The following is a 23,791-nucleotide window of genomic DNA, read 5'->3' on the forward strand; positions in this document are numbered from 1 at the left end:
GAAACAAAAAATTTCGGATCAAAACATTTAGAATCAAAACAACAACACTAGCGCCGCGCGTGACAATGTCGTACGTTATAATTTATTTCAAATCGACCGTTAAACTGGTGGGCGATGCAAAAAGCAATTCTGTTACGTCTGTTTGTCTGTGGTTTAACCACAGACAAACAGACGTAACAGCTTGAACATTTTTCTGAAAAATCCATCGCTCAACTCCTCTACCACCATCTTGCGAGCATGTTACACGAAACGATGTTTCGTATGACATCGTCACCAGAAGGCGCTGGAGTGAAATGTCAAACCCGAAGGATTACGACACTAACGCCTCTAGTTGTGAATTTCGTAATCAACCAAATTCGAATTGATCGTTGAAGTCATGGTCGATGGTATTTTCTCTAGTGTTACGTCTGTTTGTCTGTGGTTTAACCGTGCATCACGTTTTTCATAGTTTTCAATCTGACTACCAGATGTCGAAGCGATCGCTGAGTTTCAAATAAATTTGCCTATAGTTCCTAAAATTGACCAGCAGAGGAAGCAATCGCATCAAAAAGAAAAATTTGATACTGTCAGTTGACAACGAAGAAGTTTTTCCTTGAATGTGTGTGCCAGATGACAGATCGACTACGACAGCAAAAAGAAAAGTGAAAATCCAGCAGTGAAAAATCGAATCAATAGTTTCCATTTTTCGGTAGTTTTCCTTGCTTTGGTGTGGACTTTCAATGCAGTAGCCGTCCCCGGAGTGACCCGCCGCTGGTAAGAATGAAATCCTTAGCATCCGTTGCCTTGTGGACGGTGCTACTGCTGCTGTTTACAGTTTGCTCCGACGGCCGACGACATCATCTGGAAGTTCGGGTGAGTTTGATGTAGGGAATTTTGTGCTCTGAATGTGCAATGACAAAAGGATTATGTTTTATAACTTCAGGATGATTTACGACGATACATCCCGTTAAGTACGTTCGGGTTCTACCCCGGAGGAATTCTGGATGTAAAGTTTTCCAATTTTATGGTCGTTCCCCATACCGATAGCAATGTTGTAAGTGCTGATTGTTTTCTTTTATTAAGGGGGAGCACGAAAGCGAAAGCAATGAAATTGTGTTTATTTTAGTATGGACTTTCGTTGGATAAAACACTTTCGGATGCGATGAACCCGTACTTGGATACCCATCAGGACAATTGTATTCTTCGTGAACCGATAAGTTCCCTACGAAGTGGTCCTATTCTATTCTTCATAATGGATTTACAGCGAGAAGTGTAAGTACTTTCATTTAATTCTAGAAAAGATCCAGAAATCAGTTTCAATGTTATAAACCATTTTTTTACTCATTCGATATTCCATCAGAGTTCATCTGAATTGTTCAAGCGAGTGGCAAAATACGCACATCTATAAGGACGCTAGCCATATTCCGCCGATGCGTGGGAAACGACAATCGTTTGCAACGGTGAGCGATTCCAAGTCAATGTACATGCAACGTCGGAAACGGGAAGGTAATTCATAGAATTCAGTTTGTGTTTGTTTAGAACTAACTTTTATTTTCAAACCCTATTTTAGCTACTGATCTGGTTTCCGTATGTCGCAACTACAATTTGACATTGACCTGTACGAAGAATAATCTCCCATTCAAAGTTTGCAGCTTTACAGTAAGTAGTGCTAATTATGCCAAAATCGGGATATTATTAAACTATAATCGTACTATTTCAGTTTGCAATGGAAGTCTCGAACAAAGCCGACGAGGGGCTCTACAATCTGTATTTCCACAGCTGTCCAAACTACGAAATAAGTACGTTATACCCGCTTCAATTCGACGTCGATATCGAGGAAAAGAACGGCCAAAATTACCTCTCGGCGGGAGAGATGCCACTCCCGGCGCTTTACTTCATGATGTCGTTGTTGTTTTTCCTGTCCGGTCTGTTTTGGGTGTTCATCCTGAAGAAGAGCAAGCATCCCGTTTTCAAGATCCACTACCTCATGGCGGTTTTGGTTTTCCTGAAGTCGCTCTCGTTGCTATTCCATGGGATCAATTTTCATTTCATTCAGACCAAGGGCGAACACGTCGAAGCGTGGGCAATTTTGTATTATATTACTCATTTGTAAGCCACATCTCGATACCATTTGAGCTGTAATGATATCGCTTTGCGTATTTCAGACTGAAAGGAGCGGTCCTGTTCATTACGATCGTCCTGATTGGTACCGGATGGACCTTCATCAAGCACATCCTGGCCGACAAGGACAAAAAGCTGTTTATGATAGTGATTCCGCTGCAGGTGCTGGCCAATGTGGCGGAAATCATAATCGCCGAGAGCGAGGAGGGCGACAAGGAGCACAGCACGTGGCGGGACATTTTCATACTGGTTGATCTGCTGTGTTGCGGAGCGATTCTGTTCCCAGTGGTGTGGTCCATCCGGCACTTGCAGGAAGCGGCCGGAACGGACGGGAAAGCTGCAATTAATTTGCGCAAACTGAAACTGTTCCGCCAGTTCTACATCATGATCGTTTGCTACATCTACTTTACGAGGATTATCGTGTATTTGCTGAAGGTGAGTTTTTGGGGGAATGATTTGGATTTTTCCAACTATGCTCGATTCATAAACTGAATGGGCCATTCATACTGATTATCATTCAGATTACGTAGGCGCCTTTGAGTTTTAATTTATTTTACGTTATTCAAAATAATAGCAAGGAAAATCAAACTCTTTTCGCATTCATTCGTTGATGCCCTAAATAAGCCGGCTGAGTAAGAAATACAAATCCCCTGAAGTTATATCCAAGATGGCATCCCATTTCGGTGGATAGGGGATTTAGGTCAATATCCTACTGTTTAGGGAGTCTAAGAAACTGTTCGAGAAACCAACAAAGAAAGATCAAGAATTAAATTATTTGCGACGACTATTGGCATGAATCAAAGGACACGAATTCTTGGAACATGAATGTTTCAACGTTAGCTCAGCAAGGCAAGCTGGCACAACTCGCTAGCAAGGGGCGGCGCATGAAGCTCGAAAACATGGGACTAAGTAAAGTCCGTTGGCCATATTTTGGAGAACATAAACTACCGCCAGGACCTCACGATAATCCAATCTTTAGCACCGAAAGATGCTGCTGAGTAGCAGGGCAAGTTGGGAGACATTGGCTGCAACAACAAGGACTATGCGCGTGTTGTGGGACGTCACGCTCTTGGATAAATCAGCAAATACGGTAAGCTTTTTGCCAAATTCTGTGGCAATAACTAAATGGACCAAGTCACGCGTATCTCTGGGGATGAACATACTGAAAATCATTTCGATCACATCTGCATCTGCCAGAAATGGAGACGGAACCTTCTTGATGCTCGAAATAAACGTAGCGCTGACATTGCGTTTGACCATCACTTTCTAAAGGGTGAGATCCGATTACTATCTGTGAAGGGATGGTTTGTCGAAGAACTTGAAAATTGTGCAGCACAGTATAGAAGGTAACAGTGTAGAAGAGCAGTGGACGGTGTCAAGAATGTCTTTTTCGAATCAAGCGAGAACATCCTGGGAGAGCTACGCAATCAAACAAAAGAGTGGACTACAGATACAACCTGGCGTAAGATTGACGAAGCGAGCAAGTATGGGTTGTTCTTCAGCTTGGCGACAGGCAACTATTCCTCTGTGCTGTGTACATCCCTCCGGATCGGACCTGCGACTTGGATCTCATTGACACACACTGTCGATCTGTATCTCGTGCTTCGGATATGGCCGCGCCTTGTGATGAGGTTGTGATTTTGGGCGACTTCAACATTACGAGCATTACATGGACTCCTATTCTCAGCTGCTTCTTCCGTCCGGATCTTGAAAGCTCCACGTTCCACGCAGGTGCCGTTAAACTTCTGGATAACTACAGTATCGCAACGCTATCTCAAATCAATGGCGAGGTTAACGAGAATAATCGCTCTCTGGACCTCTGCTTCGAGAGTGGTCGTACCACGGCACCTTCCATCTGTTTGGTTCCTGCACCCTTAGCTAAGGATGTTGCTCATCACCGCCCTCTAGTGATTGCCGTCGAAGATAATGTTATGCGTGATTTCTTCAACCCCCCAGACGTGCTGTCGTACGATTTCCATAAGGCGGACCATCGCGCTATTACTGAAGTGCTATCAAATATGGATTGGGAACACATTCTCGATCCAGTGGACATAGACATACTCTCACATCATCCGTACCGTACGATGCCACTCAAATTCCACTATGTCATACTCAACAACGAGTCTAAGCGGATCAGTCGTTATCATTTCCTACGCTACCAGAGAGGGATACAGCGACGACTGAGATCTCAGCTTCTTTAACAATTACCGGGGTATCACATCGCTCAGTGCAATAGCGAAGCTTTCCAAACTGGTTGTCATGGACCCGATGAATGCCCACTGCAAACAATATCTTTGCGCTGACCAACATGGTTTTACAGCTGGCCGTTCAACAACCACTAAATTGTTGTGCTTAACGTCGTATGTCACGGATAGCATGATTGCACGCACTCGAACGAACGTGATTTACACGGATCTTTCTGCAGCATTCGATAAGCTGAACCATACAATTGCAATCGCCAAGCTTGACAGACTTGGAGTCGGTGGAAATCTTCTCGATTGGTTTCGATCATATCTGACAGGACGCCAGCTTGTGGTTGCTTTAGGCGATAGTTTTCCCGCTTCGTCTGGTATACCGCAGGGCAGCCACTTGGGGCCATTAATTTTCCTGCTTTACTTCAACGATGTTCACCATGTAATCGATGGACCACGGCTATACTTTGCCAATCCCTCCAAAACCAGATCACTGTGTTTTCCAACTGGTGTACTCTGAACCGACTTGTGGTCAATCCGGCGAAATGTTCGGTAATTACTTTTTCACGAAAGAAGGAGCCGATCCGGTTTAGTTACTCTCTTCTCGACACCACCATCAACCGAGTGCATTGCGTGAAAGATTTGGAAGTTCTTCTGGATTCGCAACTTAAATTTACCCAGGACATATCCTTTGTCGTCGATAAAGCGGCCAGAACGTTTGGCTTTGTGTTCAGGGTGGCGACGAAATTTCACCGACGTACTTTGCTTGAAGGCACTCTACTGCTCTCTCGTCCGGTCGACGTTGGAATATTGCTCGGCGGTCTGGTGTCCTTACTACAACAACGGATCGGAGCGCATCGAATCAAAACAACGCCGCTTTGTTCGTTTTGCATTGCGCAAACTACCATGGAGAGATCCATTTCGCCTCCCTAGTTTCGGGGACCGCTGCCAGCTGATCGACCTTCTTCCGTTGCTTATCCGTAGGGACTTAAGCAGAGCACTAACCGTCGCTGATATTATACAAGAAAGGATCGATTGTCCAGACATTCTGAAACAAATTAACGTTAGCGTGCAACATCGGCCATTGCGGAATAGCATAACGATGAGACTTCCCCTTCGCCGTACCAACTATGGTTGGGGCAACGCACTGAACGGGCTACAGAGAGTTTTTAATAGGGTGGCATCAGTATTTGACTACCACTTGACAAGAGATGCGCTTCGCCGTAGTTTTGTAAATGTTTTTCGTCGTAGCGCATATGCTAGATAAGTGTATTTAAGTCCCATGACAATTTTATTTTTCGTTGTGATTTTACTGTTTTGTTAATTAGTTATTATTCTAGTGACCATACTAGTTTTAAATCATTGATGTTGATGTTTTAATTGATGTACACCATAAAATAAACAAATAAGCGTAGAGAAGCAAAGGACACGATAGGGCGGACAAGAACCTGACGAGCAGAACGCCAGGAAAGGATGGAGTTCGGAACGTCATGCTGGAGAGGCTACCTCGTAAAGGTCTGGTCTTCCTAACAAAACATTTTAATGCGTGCAACAAACTAATGAATTTCCCCGACAAATGGAAACACGGAAAAGCAATAGGGACACGGCAGGTATTTCCGTCCATCGTCGTAGAGGCTAAAACCAAAGAAAGCAACGTACATTTGCTAGAACTCCACTATAGCAGAACGTTTCTCCTGAGCTTACGATTTGGTACGCATGAGTTTTACAAAAAAGCGTCTCTTTTATTGGTTTTCGAGACTATGACGAACAGACGAAAATGCCTGCCGTGTCCCTAGCTATCCCAAAGTCCAAAAAAGACGTCACTCTTCCTACATACTACCTCGTCTTTTGAGCGGTTTGAGGAAGATTCTTGAGCGACTAATCTTCAACCGCTTGGAACGTCATCTAGAATTCAACCCTGTGATCCCCAAGGAACAATTCGGATTCTTGATTGGTCACTCAACAAATCATCAGCAAAACAAAGGTTCAACACTCAACTGGCATGATTTTACTGGAAAAAGGCGTACGATTCTGTTTGGCAAGAAGCGATAGTTTTCAAACTACACAAAGCAAATTGACCTCTTCACATAGTGTAGCCAGTGAAATCTTTCCTCCAGGATAGAACTTTTGCCGTGTCTGTCAATGGCTGCAAGTCGGAGTCTCACAAAATACCATGCGGCGTTCCACAGGGTTTTTCAGCCAAAAATGGGCCTGCAGGGGGAACCGATAGGTAGGGATTTTGAAAACTGTTCAGCAGCATATAAGCATAAAAGCATATGGAGACGCATGGTACATTTGTGCAAGATAAATCAATATTGATTTCGGTTTAAAAGCAGATGAAATTGACCTGCTAGATCCAATGATCTGAACTTCACAAAAATTGGAGAACCTAGAACATCCGCATTAAACTAATTTGATCTGCATATAATACGCAATGGCTTAGGGAACTCGTATGGACATTGAACATGCTTGGTTGATTCTAATTGAGTAAAGAAGGATCTTACAAGCAAGTTCCAGAATCAAAATTCCATTGTGAAGCGGCTCCAAGATCTGCACCGATCATAATTTGGCATCAAAACTTAAAACATACAAAGCAGTTTTCCCCTAAAATTTACGGTCAACCAAAAGCGCCTGGGCTATCGCTCCGACCGGTTGTTCCGTGTATGACAGCGCCGTTATACGAAAGTTTTAAGTTTTTTTTGTGTTTGCGTATTTTCAATCTAACCCCCACTGTCTGGCAGAGGTATTATGGAAGTAAGCTGTCTGGAATAAAGTCAGCTTTAGCCCAGGACTGCCCATGATCACATAATTGACGTATAAGCCAAAATGACCAAAACACACTTTTTTGCGGATATGGATTCTTCGTACGATTATATATATGCTCCATGAAAAAATATTCATGTTTTGTTCTGAAACATTCGAGTTATGGCGATAATTGTTTTTGAAAAAATGGTCATTTGATCGCATAAGTTGACGTACCTCCATTACCTGCTGCAATATGGAGCAAAAACCTGTCTCATATTTTTTCGACATTCACAATCCACTAATTAAGCACAACAGAGGTTTTCGTTTTACTTTGTCGTATTTCAGGACTACTTTTTGATTTGGGCGTAACTGATTTTGTAATCAAAAATTAATATGCAACTTCCTGCTAAATCAAGCATTTCTTGTGAAATCCACGGTATAATCCGACAAAAAAAGATTTCATCTATCGAGGTGTAGCTCTGGAGATAAACGTTTACATTCTTTTGAATCAATACAATAATGTTTGTTTGCTAAATATTGTCGCCAAAAGTTTTGATTTAAGACAATCGCGATCATTCAAAAGGAAGTATAATATAAAAGAAGAATGAAAATCCTTATTAGCCATTTGTGTCACACTTTTTTTTAGAAGCATATCAAAATTGTGTATGGAAAATCACACTCATCTAAATCCCCATTCCTCCTCTAAAGTGTAGTAATTTATGGGTATTTTCTAAAAGTGCATATCAGAACCAAAATCTAGCTTCATTTTTTGCGTGGCAGGAGAGGTCTGCCACTGAGGACTTAACACATAAGAATTAGTGCATGTTAAATGGCTTTCTATTTGGACCTCAGCTTGATAATATTGGTATGTTTATTTCGAGCACATTTACCGGGAAGGATCCTAATATATTTCACGGCTGTTATTTTAGCTTTTACAATTGCAATGCAATTCTTATTCATATTTTCATTACCTTACCCGGACAGAACTGAATTATAAAACATGATATGGACTTTGATGTAGGATTCAAAAAGAAAAACAGGCAAAGTTTCAACAAAAAAATGCACCGAAGAAGAGTTATTTAAATATCAAGATGTGTTTTGGATAAAAAAAAAACAAACTAATAGCTCGAGATATTAATCACTTCTTCCAAATACCAAATACAATTAACTAATAACCTAATGATATTTCATAGCAAATTTGAATGTTGTCGTCTGATATTTTGTGCTTTTATATCCTACATATAAATCAGGACCATATCTCATTTTGCAATCTAATCACGATTGATTTACTTCTAATCCTCATCTACTCGGATTTTTTAAAATAGAGATTGGAACCATTTTTGCTTTAAATTTGGTTGGAACGAGGGCTTTGGCCAATACATGAAAAAGGGTAACTGCTTGTACACTTGTTACAGAACCATTCTAATGCTTTAATAGTGTAAAAAACCCGTACGGTACTGATTTGCAACACAAACTCTTCTACACATAATTTTATCTTTACCACATAATTTTAATTTTCACGGAAAGAGCTATCCGAAAAACCTTTCCCGGAAACTCGAACTTTTCAAAAGATTCCCCTTCTTCAATCAATAAATCGTTGGAACTAACTATAATTATTCTTTGGCGCTATATAACCACACATAGTAGCCTGGTTTTTACGCCATGTTATGGGAACAAACCACAAAACAAATCACAAAACGTTTGTTTGATCGCATAAACTGTCGTATGCATATTTTGACCACTTCAATCAAAGGAATAATAATTAATTCCCCGCGGCCTTAAAATAACTACTAATGTTGTCGTTTTGGCCAGATTATTTCATGTATTTTGTTGATTGATATGATGAATCGGGTAAAATTTATAAAAATGCGTTTTCCCAACATCGATGGTGTTGGTTGTTACGTCAACTATGAAATCATGGGCAGAGGAGTTAGAAGGTGTTAGCTCTACTGCATCTCCAGTTACCCATTTGAGACTGCCTGGTAACTCACGTCCAGCCCTAGGTCACTTTCATTTGCAATAAGCCCCGCCTATTCCTTCCCCTCGGATATGTTACCTTGCCGCGGTGGGTCGGCTTACGCCATTAGCACTGAGATGGCAACCAAAGGCATATCCTGTCGTGGTGGTATCACATGTTGGCACGTTACATATCTGGCATTGACGCACTAATTTACGACATTTGCATGTGATCCAACGGACATCGTGTCTTGGAGCCTTGAATGGTAGTGCAGTCAGGCAGAGGCCTTTTCATCAGTGATAATGATGTGAGTTCTCTTCTTTTCGGCAATACTTTTCTGATGCGTTCCCTGTGACGCTGAGTCGTAGCCACGCTTACATTTAGCTAGCTAGGCATTTATTGAAAAACAAAGTATTCAAGATATTCGTAGGGAATCGACTGCTGGATTCACTGAGTAGAAGTTTTTTCAAAACTAGAAACGTGGTGCCAGTTTTATTTTGTTATGCCTCACTTCGAAGAGCAATAATAGAAAATACCACACACTATAATGATGGTATATGAACAATCTTATAACGGCTTCATTCTCGATATTTTTTACAAATAGATAGGCAAAAGGCGTGATGAAGCTTTAGCTTGCCACCGAAAAGTGAATCCTATACCTAACCTTGATAAGAACTTAATAGATAATCACCGTAATTAATCAACGATAAAGCTACTTGTTAGAACAGTTTAAAGCTATAGGCAACCTTGACAAAAAATATAATGGAACAAACTAAGTTCTTTAGCAGTTTCCACTTTTACATGATACAACTTACATTGAGTTTGTAGTGTCGACACAGCTTAAAAACATTGACGAAACAATGACTTAGGTAAACAAAGTGATTTGACGAACGCATAACCTACAGTCAGAGCAAACAAAGTCAATTAATTTTCATTCTACATAAATAAAAGTTAAAAAATAGAACACTAATTCGCAATATTTTTTTATATTTTCAATGTGGTCACAAAAAGCTAACACATTAAATAACTTATAATTGTACTATATGACTAAGTGGCCTTCAAACCACATCAGATGCTTCTAAGGCAGAAAAGAAGACATTGCATTTTAAACATTGCTTTTTTATAACTAGAAAAACGTTGTACTAGAAATCTTGAAATTATCATTTTTGCCTTTGATCATTGACTAGTTTGCATTCAATTACATTTTGCATTAGTGTTGAGTCGATTCCAAATCCGAACCTCACTTCACCCCATCCTTAATCCTACCCCATGGCGTTCAAGTGGTCTGCACGGACTCTTCTGCCATTACCCTCTCTATTATCGGCTTTGGATTGACTTGCGCTCTCATTGCCCCACCAAACGCTGCAAAATGAAAATGAAAATGAAATAAGCCCCGCCTATTTATGCTACCATTATCAATTATCAATTATCAATTATCAATCCGTCAAAAATTTCTTTTTAAACGCTTTCGTATTCCTGCTACACAGGACTTGGTCGGAGGATGAGGAGACGATGTTAGCGAAGTTGGGTAGGAAACGCAGCTATGGGGACTGTGGGAGCGTGGGGACTTACAGCCCTGGGGAGACCAGGGAGGCTCGCACGCATCCATGGGTGGGACTTACACCCGGGTTGGGGTGCCCGGAAAGTCCAAGCTGCATCTAGATCTGGTGGTACAGTCATCAATCTTTGAGTAAGCAGATTAGGACAGATACACAGAAAAAAATAAAGAAAAGTATTCGAAAATTACACTATTCTGGGCGTACATGGATCTTTTCCTATAAGTTCTCCCTAAATGTATGCAATTACCATAGCATTATGACACTTATTCGTATAAAAAGTGACATAATGCAATACAAATCGCATACATTCAGGTGATAATGTGGTTTAAATTTACGCTCTTTTTGGCATTCCCTCTATGTGCATTACTTTCGTGTAAATTTCAACAACTTTTTCTATCTGTGTAGGCTAGCGGTATCGTCAGCTAATGCATCTTGTATGTTTGTCGGTTTTCCGTGGCTTCAGCAAGGAATGTGAAACTTTGGACATCGGCAGATCACATGTTCCACTAAGTTTTGTACTCCGCAGATGTCACAAACGGTATGAAAGGGCCTTCCGCCGAAATTATGTGAGAATCGGGAGTGGCCGGTACGGAGGCGGGAGATAACTTTCTGGTCCTTGAGACTGAGCATGTCGTTCCAGGGTGCCGTGGATCCCTTGACCTTCCGTAATTGCGTGGTTCTGGAAGCAGCCCATTAGTTTTTCCAATGTTGGCTGGCGATCTTTTTGATCCAGGCTTTAATTTCAGCCGAGAGAACTGATGTTGTGAAACGCCGGCCTTGGTGAACGACTCAATCCAGAATGTCCGCAGTGATGGTCACTTTGTAGCGCGGCGATGCCACTGACAGAATCAGTCAGAACTAGGACCAGACTTCCGCCGAGAAGACGCTGCATTGTGCAGGGAGGCAGCCCGAGACCGTTAGGTTGCTCCCAGTAACGCCTAAGCCGACCACTCCTCTTGAAAGGGAATCGTCAGTGTATCGATACTCGTGCTCCCGAAACTCGGTGTTTAGCAATTCGGCGACCGACCTTCGAAGAGCTATAGTGAAGTCCCCTCTTTTAAAGCGCCTCGCAATGGAGTGGTTTATGTTAACTGTAGAGGAGTGCCAGCTCCTCGCTCCGTGCCAGTGGACCCTAGCCACTGGGGGGAGGCTGACGTCAGTCATCCTGTGCAAGATCCGATCCCCTTGAACAAGGAGAGGGTGGTTTCCGGAGGTGGCGGAAGCGTATGCGGCGGCTTTTATGCAAATAACCGCTTGCATGGGAGGACATCTGCTTCGGCGCAGGCAGCCTAAGCGAGTGTGGAAGAAAGAAGTCCGGAAGCTATGCGGAGGTATTGGTTGAAGATTGAAAAGAGTATGTTGAGAAGCTCACAACGTGTTACGCAAGTCAGTTCCAGTCTGTACAGCAGTCTGCTGTCAAACAGAGCTTAGCCGATACGAGTGGCCCTGTTGTTCGTCCTATGCGGTCTTGATAAAGTTCTATCAATGTTGATCCTTGATTTGCAGCCGACTTTGACCGCTTGGAAATGAGGGACGACGCTCAATCCTCGGTGGATGTAGACTCCGATGACCTTGACAAGTTTCCGGTTTGGGTTCGACTGCCCACTAATCTTGAGACTAGGCCGGAGAGACGATGCTTTCCATTGCATACATTTATTTATTTATTTAATCAGACTAAGGCCGCAGTGGCCTGTGCGGTATATAAGAGTCTTCTCCATTCGGCTCGGTCCATGGCTACACGTCGCCAACCACGCAGTCTACGGAGGGTCCGCAAGTCATCTTCCACCTGATCGATCCACCTTGCCCGCTGCGCACCTCGCCTTCTTGTGCCCGTCGGATCGTTGTCGAGAACCATTTTCACCGGGTTACTGTCCGACATTCTGGCTACGTGCCCGGCCCATCGCAGTCGTCCGATTTTCGCGGTGTGAACGATGGATGGTTCTCCCAACAGCTGATGCAATTCGTGGTTCATTCGCCTCCTCCACGTACCGTCCGCCATCTGCACCCCACCATAGATGGTACGCAGCACTTTCCTTTCGAAAACTCCAAGTGCGCGTTGGTCCTCCACGAGCATCGTCCAGGTCTCGTGTCCGTAGAGGACTACCGGTCTAATTAGCGTTTTGTAGATTGTCAGTTTGGTACGGCGGCGAACTCTATTCGATCGGAGCGTCTTGCGGAGTCCAAAGTACGTACGATTTCCAGCCACTATGCGTCTCCGAATTTCTCTGCTGGTGTCATTTTCGGCAGTCACCAGTGAGCCCAAGTACACAAATTCTTCTACCACCTCGATTTCGTCACCACCGATGCAAACTCGCGGTGGGTGGCTCACATTGTCTTCCTATCATGTACTTCGTCTTCGACGTGTTGATGACTAGTCCGATCCGCTTAGCTTCCCTCTTCAGTCTGATGTAGGCTTCCTCCATCTTCTCAAAGTTACGTGCCATAATATCTATGTCGTCGGCGAAACCAAATAGCTGGACGGACTTATTGAAAATTGTACCACTCGTGTTAATCCCTGCTCTTCGTATTACCCCTTCCAAAGCGATGTTGAATAGCAAACACGAAAGACCATCACCTTGCCGTAACCCTCTGCGGGTTTCGAAGGGACTCGAGAATGCCCCTGAAACTCGAACTACGCACATCACCCGATCCATCGTCGCTTTGATCAACCGTGTCCGTTTATCCGGAAAACCGTGTTCGTGCATTAGCTGCCATAGCTGGTCCCGATCGACTGTATCATATGCGGCTTTGAAGTCGATGAATAGATGATGTGTGGGCACGTTGTATTCGCGGCATTTCTGCAGTACTTTGGCGAATGGCGAACACCTGGTCCGTGGTGGAGCGTTCGCCCATAAAACCCGCCTGGTACTGCCCCACGAACTCCCTTGCAGTTGGTGCTAGTCGACGGCATAAAATTTGGGAGAGTACCTTGTAGGCGGCGTTCAGCAATGTGATTGCGCGGTAGTTTCTAAAATCCAGCTTATCGCCCTTTTTGTGGGACACACGACACCTTCCATCCACTCTTGCGGCAAAACTTCCTCCTCCCAAATCTTGGTAATGACCCAGTGCAGCGCTCTAGCCAGTGCCTCACCACCGTGTTTAAATAGCTCTCCTGGTAGTTGGTCAACCCCAGGGGCTTTGTTGTTCTTCAGCCGGCCAATCTCCTCCTGGATTTCCATGAGATCCGGAGCCGGTAAAATTATGTCCTGCGCGCGTTCTCCCAGGTCCATCACCATACCGCCATCTTCGTCTGCCACATCGCCATTCAGGTGTTCTTCGTAGTGCTGCCGCCACCTTTGGATCACCTCACGCTCGTTCGTAAGAAGGTTCCCGTTTATGTCCTTACACATATCAGGCTGTGGCACGTGGCCCTTACGTGAACGGTTTAACTTCTCATAGAACTTTCGTGTGTTATTAGCGCGGTACAGTTGCTCCGTTTCTTCACGGTCTCGATCTTCCTGCTGGCGCTTTTCCTCCGGAAAATCGAGTTTTGTCTGTTCCGCGCCTGTTTATATCGTGCCTCGTTCGCCCTCGTGCGGTGTTGCAGCAATCTCGCCCATGCTGCATTCTTCTCTTCCACTAACTGCTCACATTCGCCGTCATACCAGTCGTTTCTCTGATCCGGGGGCACCGTGCCAAGTGCAGCGGTTGGTGTGCTACCAATGGCGGATCGAATATCTCCAGCCATCTTCAAGAGACGCTGCGCCTAGCTGCTCTTCCGTTGGAAGTGCCACTTCCAGCTGCTGCGCGTATTCTTGGGCTAGTTCACCATCTTGTAGCCGCCCAATGTTAAGCCGCGGCGTCCGACTTCGACGCGTGTTGTACACCGTCGAGAGTTTTGAGCGCAGGCATACTGCAACGAGGTAGTGGTCGGATTCAATATTCGCACTGCGGTAAGTGCGGACGTTCGTGATGTCGGAGAAGAATTTACCGTCGATTAGAACGTGGTCGATTTGGTTTTCCGTTTCTTGGTTAGGTGATCTCCATGTGGCCTTGTGGATATTTTTGCGGGGAAAGAAGGTGCTTCGGACTACCATTCCGCGGGAGGCTGCGAAGTTTATGCATCGTTGGCCGTTGTCATTCGATACGGTGTGTAGACTATCCGGTCCGATGACCGGTCTATACATTTCCTCCCTTCCTACCTGTGCGTTCATGTCACCGATGACGATTTTAACGTCCCGCAGTGGGCATCCATCGTATGTCTGCTCCAGCTGTGCGTAGAACGCTTCTTTCTCGTCGTCGGGTCTCCCTTCGTGTGGGCAGTGCACGTTGATGATGCTATAGTTGAAGAAACGGCCTTTAATCCTCAGCTTGCACATCCTTGCGTTGATTGGCTGCCACCCAATCACGCGTTGGCGCATCTTACCCAGCACTATGAAGCCGGTTCCCAGCTCGTTGGTGGTGCCACAGCTTTGGTAGAAGGTAGCCGTTCGATGCCCGCTTTTCCACACTTTCTGTCCTGTCCAGCAAATCTCCTGCAGCGCCACGACGTCGAAGTTGCGGGGATGTAATTCATCGTAGATCATCCTGTCGCAACCTGCGAAACCTAGCGACTTGCAATTCCATGTTCCAAGCTTCCAATCGTGATCCTGTATTCGTCGCTCAGGTCTTTGCCGATTATATCGAGTCGCATTATCTCTTATATTGTTCGTAACGATTGGTTTTCTAGGCGGCTTATTGGGCCTGCGCAAACCTCCTGTCTCGTCGGAGGGCCGTCGTGTCAGGGCTGTTTAGCGTCCCACCTAACACCAGGACTTGGGCTTGTGCGCTTTGAGCGGCACACGGTCGCTTTGGTGGGGCCTACTTGCGGATACATGCAGCTTTTTATAGAGGTTTAACAGGGCCCACTGTCAAACCCCACCACATCCTAGGCAAGCCCCACAACTCGCAGATGGCCTGGGGAGGGATCGTCAGGCCCTTGGACATAGTCCCTGCTGCCTGCTGTCCATTGCATACATGCCCGCGTCCATTGCACACTTGTACAACTGTACTAACCGCTGCTTGGGTTCGGATACGTGTTCGCGCCGGAGTGTCTCCGACTACCACAAGCAGGATGTCGTCCGCGGAGACGAAGATCTAGATGTTCTTGGGGAGGCCATTGAAAACCCCATTCATGGTAACCAGAAACAGGGTTACTGCCAGAACATTCCCGCTGTGGGACTCCAGTCTCCTCTGGGAAGGTTCTGGAAGTGGAATTGCCGATAAAGGCCCGGAAGGATCGGCGGGTGAGGAAGTTATGCACAAAAGCTAGGATGTTAGCAGTGAAACCCCAGTCCACTGGCTGCTTGAGCAGTCCAGCGGCGTCGAGAACGAACTTGGAAAAATCGGTAAGCGTAAGCGGGGTAGTCGGAAGCAACCTCCCAATTTAACATGGAAAGAAGGGGTGAGCTGATGGTGGTCACTTCGATGGTGGTGCCTGAATGACCATAAAAAAGGTAGATTAACCATCGTTTAGATCTGCCTCCTCGAAAGCTTCGAGTAGGACAAAACCACGAGGGTGCGACCTTGTACCTCCCCAGGTCGGGTGGTGGGCAGTCATATCTCCCAGAAGAAGAAAGGAGACTGGGTCTCACAGGGTCTCACTGATGATGTCACTCACCTTTTGTTTGATGGCGGGAAGCGTTCCACAGGGGAGGTAGACATTCACAATGCTAATAGGAATGCTGCCTCGGAGACGGACTCCAACGACTGGGAGGTCTTCACGAAACTGAAGGACGTCAAAGGGGATCTCCCGGAGGATCCCTATCGCCACGGAATGCCGGATATTTGTACCTACCTTGCAAATCCTGCTTCCTTCAAGGGAGCGATCCATGAAGACAAGTGAGATGCGGTTGACTTCCTGGAGAGCTAGAGGCGTCGCATGCATAACAACATTTTAACAAGGGGAGTTATTTATTTCAGAAAAATATTGTAACAAAGTGTGTTATAAATTTTGCTGGTTAGTTGTTAAAATAACAAAAATTATATCAAAAACATCTCTAGCCGTAACATAATTAAAACAAAGGCTTATACATTCATAACAGCATTATAACAAACGTTGATATGATTTTTCTGTACAAAAATCTACTTTCAAGGTAATTGCCTACATCACGGATAGAAATTTGGTGCGCTACCACGCCGGATTTCCATCCATAATGTAGGCAATTAACTTTGTTCCAGCTATGTATTAATATCGAGCGGGTTCAAGTTATACTGATGGTGATTACCTCCGATTTTTGTTTCCAATGTCTACAAAAAATGTAGGCAATTAAAATATTCCTAACTAATGTTGTTATAATTTTGATATGAAATAAAACTGGCCGAAGACACATTCTTATTGAATTATCTAATTATAACACAAGTTGTTTTAAATAACAGCAAATGATAGAATTGAGTTATAATTTTGTTATGCATTCCTGGTCGGGTCGCGTGATCAATTCTTCAACCTGTGCACTATTTTAATATTTCGAGAAGAACACTTGAAAGGGACCTGAAATGATAAACAAATAATTTTCCAGCGCGTTTCTCAATATGTTTGCTTATTTTGTTGCATCTAACTGGTTCTTAGCTACTTCTTATTTTCAGAATTAACTCAAACTTAACTAAGCTTCAAAGTGATTTAAGTAAAATTTCAAATTATCACCATCAGAATCGTTTCCAATGTGACAAATAAGCAATATATCTATTCGGAAATTTTTGAGCTGGTACTTTCAATTCTAATTTGAGTTATTCGTAAAATGAAAGGAAGTTTTAAATACAGAAAAGGAAATTGGAATATATCAATCATGCAAAGGCTCTAATAATAATTTGTAATTAGCATGTCATATCAAAAAAAATAAAGTCTGTACAATAAAGAGAACAATAAAGTTCATAGCCCTTACTCTTCTCAATTAATAATTATTCTTTTTACAATTTTTATATTTGATCAATATTCTGGACTGGACAGATGTCGAGAAGTTTTCCGTCCATAAGCATGGAAACTTGCTCATAAAAAATTTCATAAATTTGTGTGGACCATTGGCATTTGACTTACATTGACATTTGACCTCCCTAACTAAATATATTGGATTTCTCAAAAAAAAACCTTTAAAAATAAATTTCTTTAAGGTGATTATACAACGAAGCCACAAATCGGCCATCCTGAAAGCCACGTGCTTTTTTTTAGTAATTTTCCAAGAGCACAGATTGAGAAAACCATAACATCCAAAGGGATGAAACAAATTGTAGATCATTTTCTTAATTCTGTTGAACCATCGACTTTAATTTCAGCATTGTACGAATATTATTAAGTGAGATTTGGGCTTTTGGAAATAGGAGTAGAGAAACATGTGGTGAATTTGAAATTCACCACTGGATTATTTCTATAATCACCTTAAAAATTTTGACCCGTTTCATATTCGCTAATTCTGCGACAATATAGATTTTCATCAGAAGATGAAATCTCGGGAATTTATGACCGAGGTCATGCTACTTTCGTCGAAATGTTACGCTGCATTGTTGATACGTCGAAATGTTGCGTCAAGTTGAAACATTTCACGCACATGCGACAACAAAATTGCAACACTTACAACACGACGTAACAACATTTGCTGCAGAAAAACAACGTAAAATGTTTTTCTTAACGAAAATCAGAATATTCAAGCAACATGCTTGATTTTGAAATCAGTGATGAAAAAGTACAAGCAGACGCACGTTTTAAACTATTTAGTTGTTCGAAAAAACTTTTTAAAGTACATTTTCTGCTAAGCGGTGTATGTGCAATATTTTCAACAATGATGTTACACCGTTTTGCAAAAAAATTGATTTACATTTTTAATAACACATTTTCATGTAGCTTTGAAGATATACACATTTTTAGATGAATTTGATGCCATATGCTGTTGAAAACGGGTTTGTTTACAATTTGCGACAAACACCGTTTTGAAAAAGTACCCGAGAAATATCTGTTTACAATATGTTAATATTGTCGGATACTTCAATGTCTAATTATAATAGGCGTATTTGTAAACAGGCTTTATTGCGCTTATTCGCAGATGACAATTTCTGTTTAAATTGAGCTAATGTCGCGTTAGTATTATCGGACAGTACATTGTCGTCAGGATTAGTGGATGTGTAAACGGGCCATCCCATTTAATATCAAATATCAAAAGCGCTTTTACTTCGCGTTGCTTATACAAAGCGAAACTTTCGTCAATGAACGCTTTGGGGAAGCAGAAATGCTCGCGCTTTAAGGCTCCCCCAGACCTAAGTGATTTCATCGTTGCCACGGCGACCACTAGTCGCCGCGGATCTATCATTGGGTCGCTGCAAGCAATATTCTATTTACGCTTCCAAGGTTCCCCCAAACACACGCGATGCGACAGTCCCGACGCGATTCTATCGCTTGGCGACAGCGATTCTGTCGCCGTTGGTATGGAAGCGTAAATAGAACGTTGCCTGCAGCGACCAAACGATAGAATCGTGGCGACTAGTTGTCGCCGTCGCGGCGATGAAATCGCTTAGGTCTGGGGGAGCCTTAACGACTACAGAATCGCTGTCGCCAAGCGATTGAATCGCGTCGCGACTGTCGCATCGCGTGTGTTTGGGGGAACCTTTACTCTTCTTTTTCGATTTTGTTCCAATCGCGCTCTCTTCATCGAATCGCGCATGCGCTGTTTGAAGCGGTTCTCGATAGACACCAAACCGTGCACTGCCTGCGAGGAACGCTTTGACTATCTATACATCGCCGATTGCGGTTAGAGCAGCTGATCAACACATACAAAATATTGCCGTGTATGATGCATGACAAACCGTTCTCGGCTGAAAGTTCCGTGTTGACTGTTGATACAAAAGTCGGTTCAAAAGATATTTTAGTTACTAGATAAAGATTGTCGCTGTCGTCGCTGTCCGGAACATCTTTTGCTGGCGAGGATAGGGGAGCTAAATGTCAAAGAAGGAAAATCCATACGATTTGACAGGTATGTACCACACATGTTTCGGACAGCAGAACAAAGGGAACCGAAGCGACAATCTTTATCTAGTAACTAAAATATCTTTTGTCGGTTCGGTATCGTAGAGAAAAATATAACGCGTCCCCATCGCAGCATTTGGTTGCCTCACATCACGTGCCGCCTATAAAAAAATTCATGCATATTTTCCGTTTATGTATCTAATAGTCAAATTTGCATGAAACATCTTTCAAATAAACATAATTCAAATACATGCTTGGATTAAAAAGACAAGAAATCTATCTAGAGTTTAAATTTTGGGGATAAAATTGCAATATGTTGCACATGCGGACGCGAAGCCTCTGTGGAGAGCAGGGATTGAATCCTAAAGAGAAAGAACAAGACTTAGTCTCCCACTTATCATCTCTGTATACATATACGATATATAGCATACCGCGAGAGACTTTTTTTGCAAGCTGTCATGATAGAGAACACACGAAAGTTCTACGAGAAGTTGAACCGTTCACGTAAGGGCCACGTGCCACAGCCTGATATGTGTAAGGACATAAACGGGAACCTTCTTACGAACGAGCGTGAGGTGATCCAAAGGTGGCGGCAGCACTACGAAGAGCACCTGAATGGCGATGTGGCAGACGAAGATGGCGGTATGCTGATGGACCTGGGGGAACGCGCGCAGGGCATAATTCTACCGGCTCCGGATCTATAAAAAATCCAGGAGGAGATTGGCCGGCTGAAGAACAACAAAGCTCCTGGGGTTGACCAACTACCAGGAGAGCTATTTAAACACGGTGGTAAGGCACTGGCTAGAGCGCTGCACTGGGTCATTACCAAGATTTGGGAGGAGGAAGTTTTGCCGCAGGAGTGGATGGAAGGTGTCGTGTGGCCCATCTACACAAAGGGCGATAAGCTGGATTGTAGCAACTACCGCGCAATCACATTGCTGAACGCCACCTACAAGGTACTCTCCCAAATTTTATGCCGTCGACTAGCACCAACTGCAAGGGAGTTCGTGGGGCAGTACCAGGCGGGTTTTATGGGCGAACGCTCCACCACGGACCAGGTGTTCGCCATTCGCCAAGTACAGCAGAAATGCCGCGAATACAACGTGTCCACACATCATCTATTCATCGACTTCAAAGCCGCATATGATACAATCGATCGGGACCAGCTATGGCAGCAAATGCACGAAAACGGATTTCCTGATAAACTGACACGGTTGATCAAAGCGACGATGGATCGGGTGATGTGCGTAGTTCGAGTTTCAGGGGCATTCTCGAGTCCCTTCGAAACCCGCAGAGGGTTACGGCAATGTGATGGTCTTTCATGTCTGCTATTCAACATCGCTTTGGAAGGGGTAATACGAAGAGCAGGGATTAACACTAGTGGTACAATTTTCAATAAGTCCGTCCAGCTATTTGGCTTCGCCGACGACATAGATATTATGGCACGTAACTTTGAGAAGATGGAGGAAGCCTACATCAGACTGAAGAGGGAAGCCAAGCGGATCGGACTAGTCATCAACACGTCGAAGACGAAGTACATGATAGGAAGAGGTTCCAGAGAAGACAATGTGAGCCACCCACCGCGAGTTGGCATCGGTGGTGACGAAATCGAGGTGGTAGAAGAATTTGTGTACTTGGGCTCACTGGTGACTGCCGAAAATGATACCAGCAGAGAAATTCGGAGACACATAGTGGCTGAAAATCGTACATACTTTGGACTCCGCAAGATGCTCCGATCGAATAGAGTTCGCCTCCGTACCAAACTGACAATCTACAAAACGCTCATTAGACCGGTAGCCCTCTACGGACACGAGACCTGGACGATGCTCGTGGAGGACCAACGCGCACTCGGAGTTTTCGAAAGGAAAGTGCTGCGTACCATCTATGGTGGGGTACAGATGGCGGACGGTACGTGGAGGAGGCGAATGAACCACGAGTTGCATCAGCTGTTGGGAGAACCATCCATCGTTCACACCGCGAAAATCGGACGACGCCAGAATGTCTGACAATAACTCGGTGAAAATGGTTCTCGACAACGATCCGACGGGCACAAGAAGGCGAGGTGCGCAGCGGGCAAGGTGGATCGATCAGGTGGAAGATGACTTGCGGACCCTCCGTAGACTGCGTGGTTGGCGACGTGTAGCCATGGACCGAGCCGAATGAAGAAGACTCTTATATACCGCACAGGCCACTTCGGCCTTAGTCTGAATAAATAATAATAAGGCCTGTGCAGTACACAAAAGACTTCTCCATTCAGCTCGGTCCATGGCTGCACGTCGCCACTCAGTCTGCGGAGTGTCCGCATATCGTGCTCCACTTGATAGATCCACCTTACCCGCTGCGCACCTCGCCTTCTTGTTTCCGTCGGATCGTTGTCGAGAACTATTTTCACCGGATTACTGTCCGACATTCTGGCTACGTGCCCGGCCAACGCAGTCTTCCGATTTTCGCGGTGTGCCGGTGTGTTGCGTACCATCAGCACTTTCCTTTCGAAACCTCTCAGTGCGCGTTGAACCTCCACGATCATCGTCCAGGTCTCGTGTCCGTAGAGGTATCCGGAAGGATATTGTTGTAGATGGGAGTGTCTTGGGTGGTCGAGCCTGGGCGTTCTCTAGATCCGTAGACAGGACTGACAAAAGGAGCTGGATTTGATTTGGTGACATACTGGCAGTGGCAGGACTTATGACTCGGGTTGGAGTGCCCTAGGATGCTGTATCTGTTGGGACTTATGACCCGGGTTGGTGTCCCAAGGATGCCCGGGAAGCGGCCGTAGGGACTTATTTCCAGGGGTAGAGGCCCACGGTGCCCCAAGCAGCACATATTCATTCATGAAAGAAAAAAACGTTTCGATAACACCTGACAGGAATCTCTTGCTTCCCACGGAGTCCGCCGGAGAAACATCGTCTTGAAACTTTGCGCTTGCTAGATTGGTTGCAGTGGTATAAAGCGTCCCTCTTCAATCTGTCCCCGTCATGTCCTATATTTATTACTATTTCATTTAGTTCCACTACTTGATTGTAACTTCACAGATATGTATTTCGGCCTCAACAGTAAAGGTGCCTGCAGTGGCTTGTACTAGTATTTGTAGGTACTTTTTCTAGACTTCATCTTTTTGAGGATGGTAGGAGAATAACTAATTTGAAACTTCCAACTCATCGCATAACCAGCCCCTTTTAACACCATTATGTACTCTGTTTCAGATTACCGTTGCATTCCAGTACGCCTGGTTGGACGAGATGTTCAAAGAAATGGCCACGTACGTGTTCTTCGTTCTAACTGGGTACAAGTTCCGCCCGGTGTCGCAAAATCCCTATTTCTCGATGCACGCCGACGACGACGATGATGACGACGAAGTGGAAATGTAATTATTTTTCCTATTACCACTAAGAGAAATTTGAAAACATAGCAATGATCGACTTTCTTTATTTCCCGTTGCAGCCTCACACAAACGGGCCTGACCGAAGGAATCAGCAAGGTGACCAATCGTTCGCAACCGCTGGGTACCACAGTACACGAAGGTAACGAAGAGGAGCGGGAAAATTTAATCAGTAAACGAGAATCGTCGCACGAGTATGATTAAGTTTTTTTTTTATTCCAAAAGCCTATTAATCCGCTGTAATTATTGATAGAGTACCTATGTTGTATCTTTACTTATGGTTAGTCATCGATATCTAACTTACTCTAACTGCCCTTGGGCGACGCGAGAGTGAACAGTTGTAATAGGATTTCTGCTCACAACAGTCGTCCGATTCAAAGCTAATTTGTTGATGGCAGTTCGGTGCGATCGTTTCTCGTTTTCGACTCGGAGAAGGCAGACTGTGAAGAATAAATTTGTATTTTAAGGGGGCTTATTCTGTGATTTTGTTTTTTATACATAAATAGTCTGAAGTACTGTGCAGTGCGTAGATATTGTTTTTAAATTCTTTTGTCGTATCGTCGACGAGGATATAAACTTCTGCCCTGTAGTTTTAGGATGTGACCAAAAATCAAGCAACAAGAATGATAACAGATAATATTTTGATAAATTTCCCACTCATATTGATGCAGCTAATAGTAGAATTGATTGAATTTTAGAATCTTGCAGCAGTATAGTACGCATCGATAATACCCTAAATGAATTACATACAAAACAATATGAGACATTCACTCTCGTCCCTTAGATAGATAGTTCAGCGGAATGCAAACTCTCCGTGTCAAAAAAAAAGATATTTTTGGACCACGTGATTGAATGATAGCTGATTATGATGCATTATGTGTATAAATGAATTAAGTAATAATGATAATAATAATGTACCAACGTTTCACTAAA

At 43.9% G+C, this 23,791-nt stretch overlaps 1 protein-coding gene across 1 annotated transcript; it reads left to right on the forward strand.

Moving 5' to 3' along the window:
* Positions 1–596: 596 nt before the first annotated feature.
* LOC134202939 (protein GPR107-like) lies at positions 597–23,791 on the forward strand. Its single transcript, XM_062677943.1, has 9 exons — positions 597–852; positions 923–1,033; positions 1,106–1,251; positions 1,340–1,485; positions 1,550–1,638; positions 1,700–2,088; positions 2,145–2,535; positions 22,683–22,843; positions 22,921–23,791. The coding sequence occupies exons 1-9, from the start codon at positions 760–762 to the stop codon at positions 23,060–23,062; spliced, it is 1,668 nt and encodes a 555-aa protein (XP_062533927.1). The 5' UTR covers positions 597–759; the 3' UTR covers positions 23,063–23,791.

This window comes from Armigeres subalbatus, unplaced genomic scaffold, assembly GCF_024139115.2.
Source record: "Armigeres subalbatus isolate Guangzhou_Male unplaced genomic scaffold, GZ_Asu_2 Contig154, whole genome shotgun sequence".
NCBI classification, from domain to species: Eukaryota; Metazoa; Arthropoda; class Insecta; order Diptera; family Culicidae; genus Armigeres; species Armigeres subalbatus.

Excerpts from the sequence above, each read along its gene's own strand:
- LOC134202939 (XM_062677943.1), top strand. The coding sequence starts at position 760 with ATGAAATCCTTAGCATCCGTTGCCTTGTGGACGGTGCTACTGCTGCTG. Across the intron at positions 1,034-1,105 it reads CCCATACCGATAGCAATGTT|TATGGACTTTCGTTGGATAA; the intron begins GTAAGTGCTGAT and ends TGTTTATTTTAG. Across the intron at positions 2,536-22,682 it reads TTATCGTGTATTTGCTGAAG|ATTACCGTTGCATTCCAGTA; the intron begins GTGAGTTTTTGG and ends ACTCTGTTTCAG.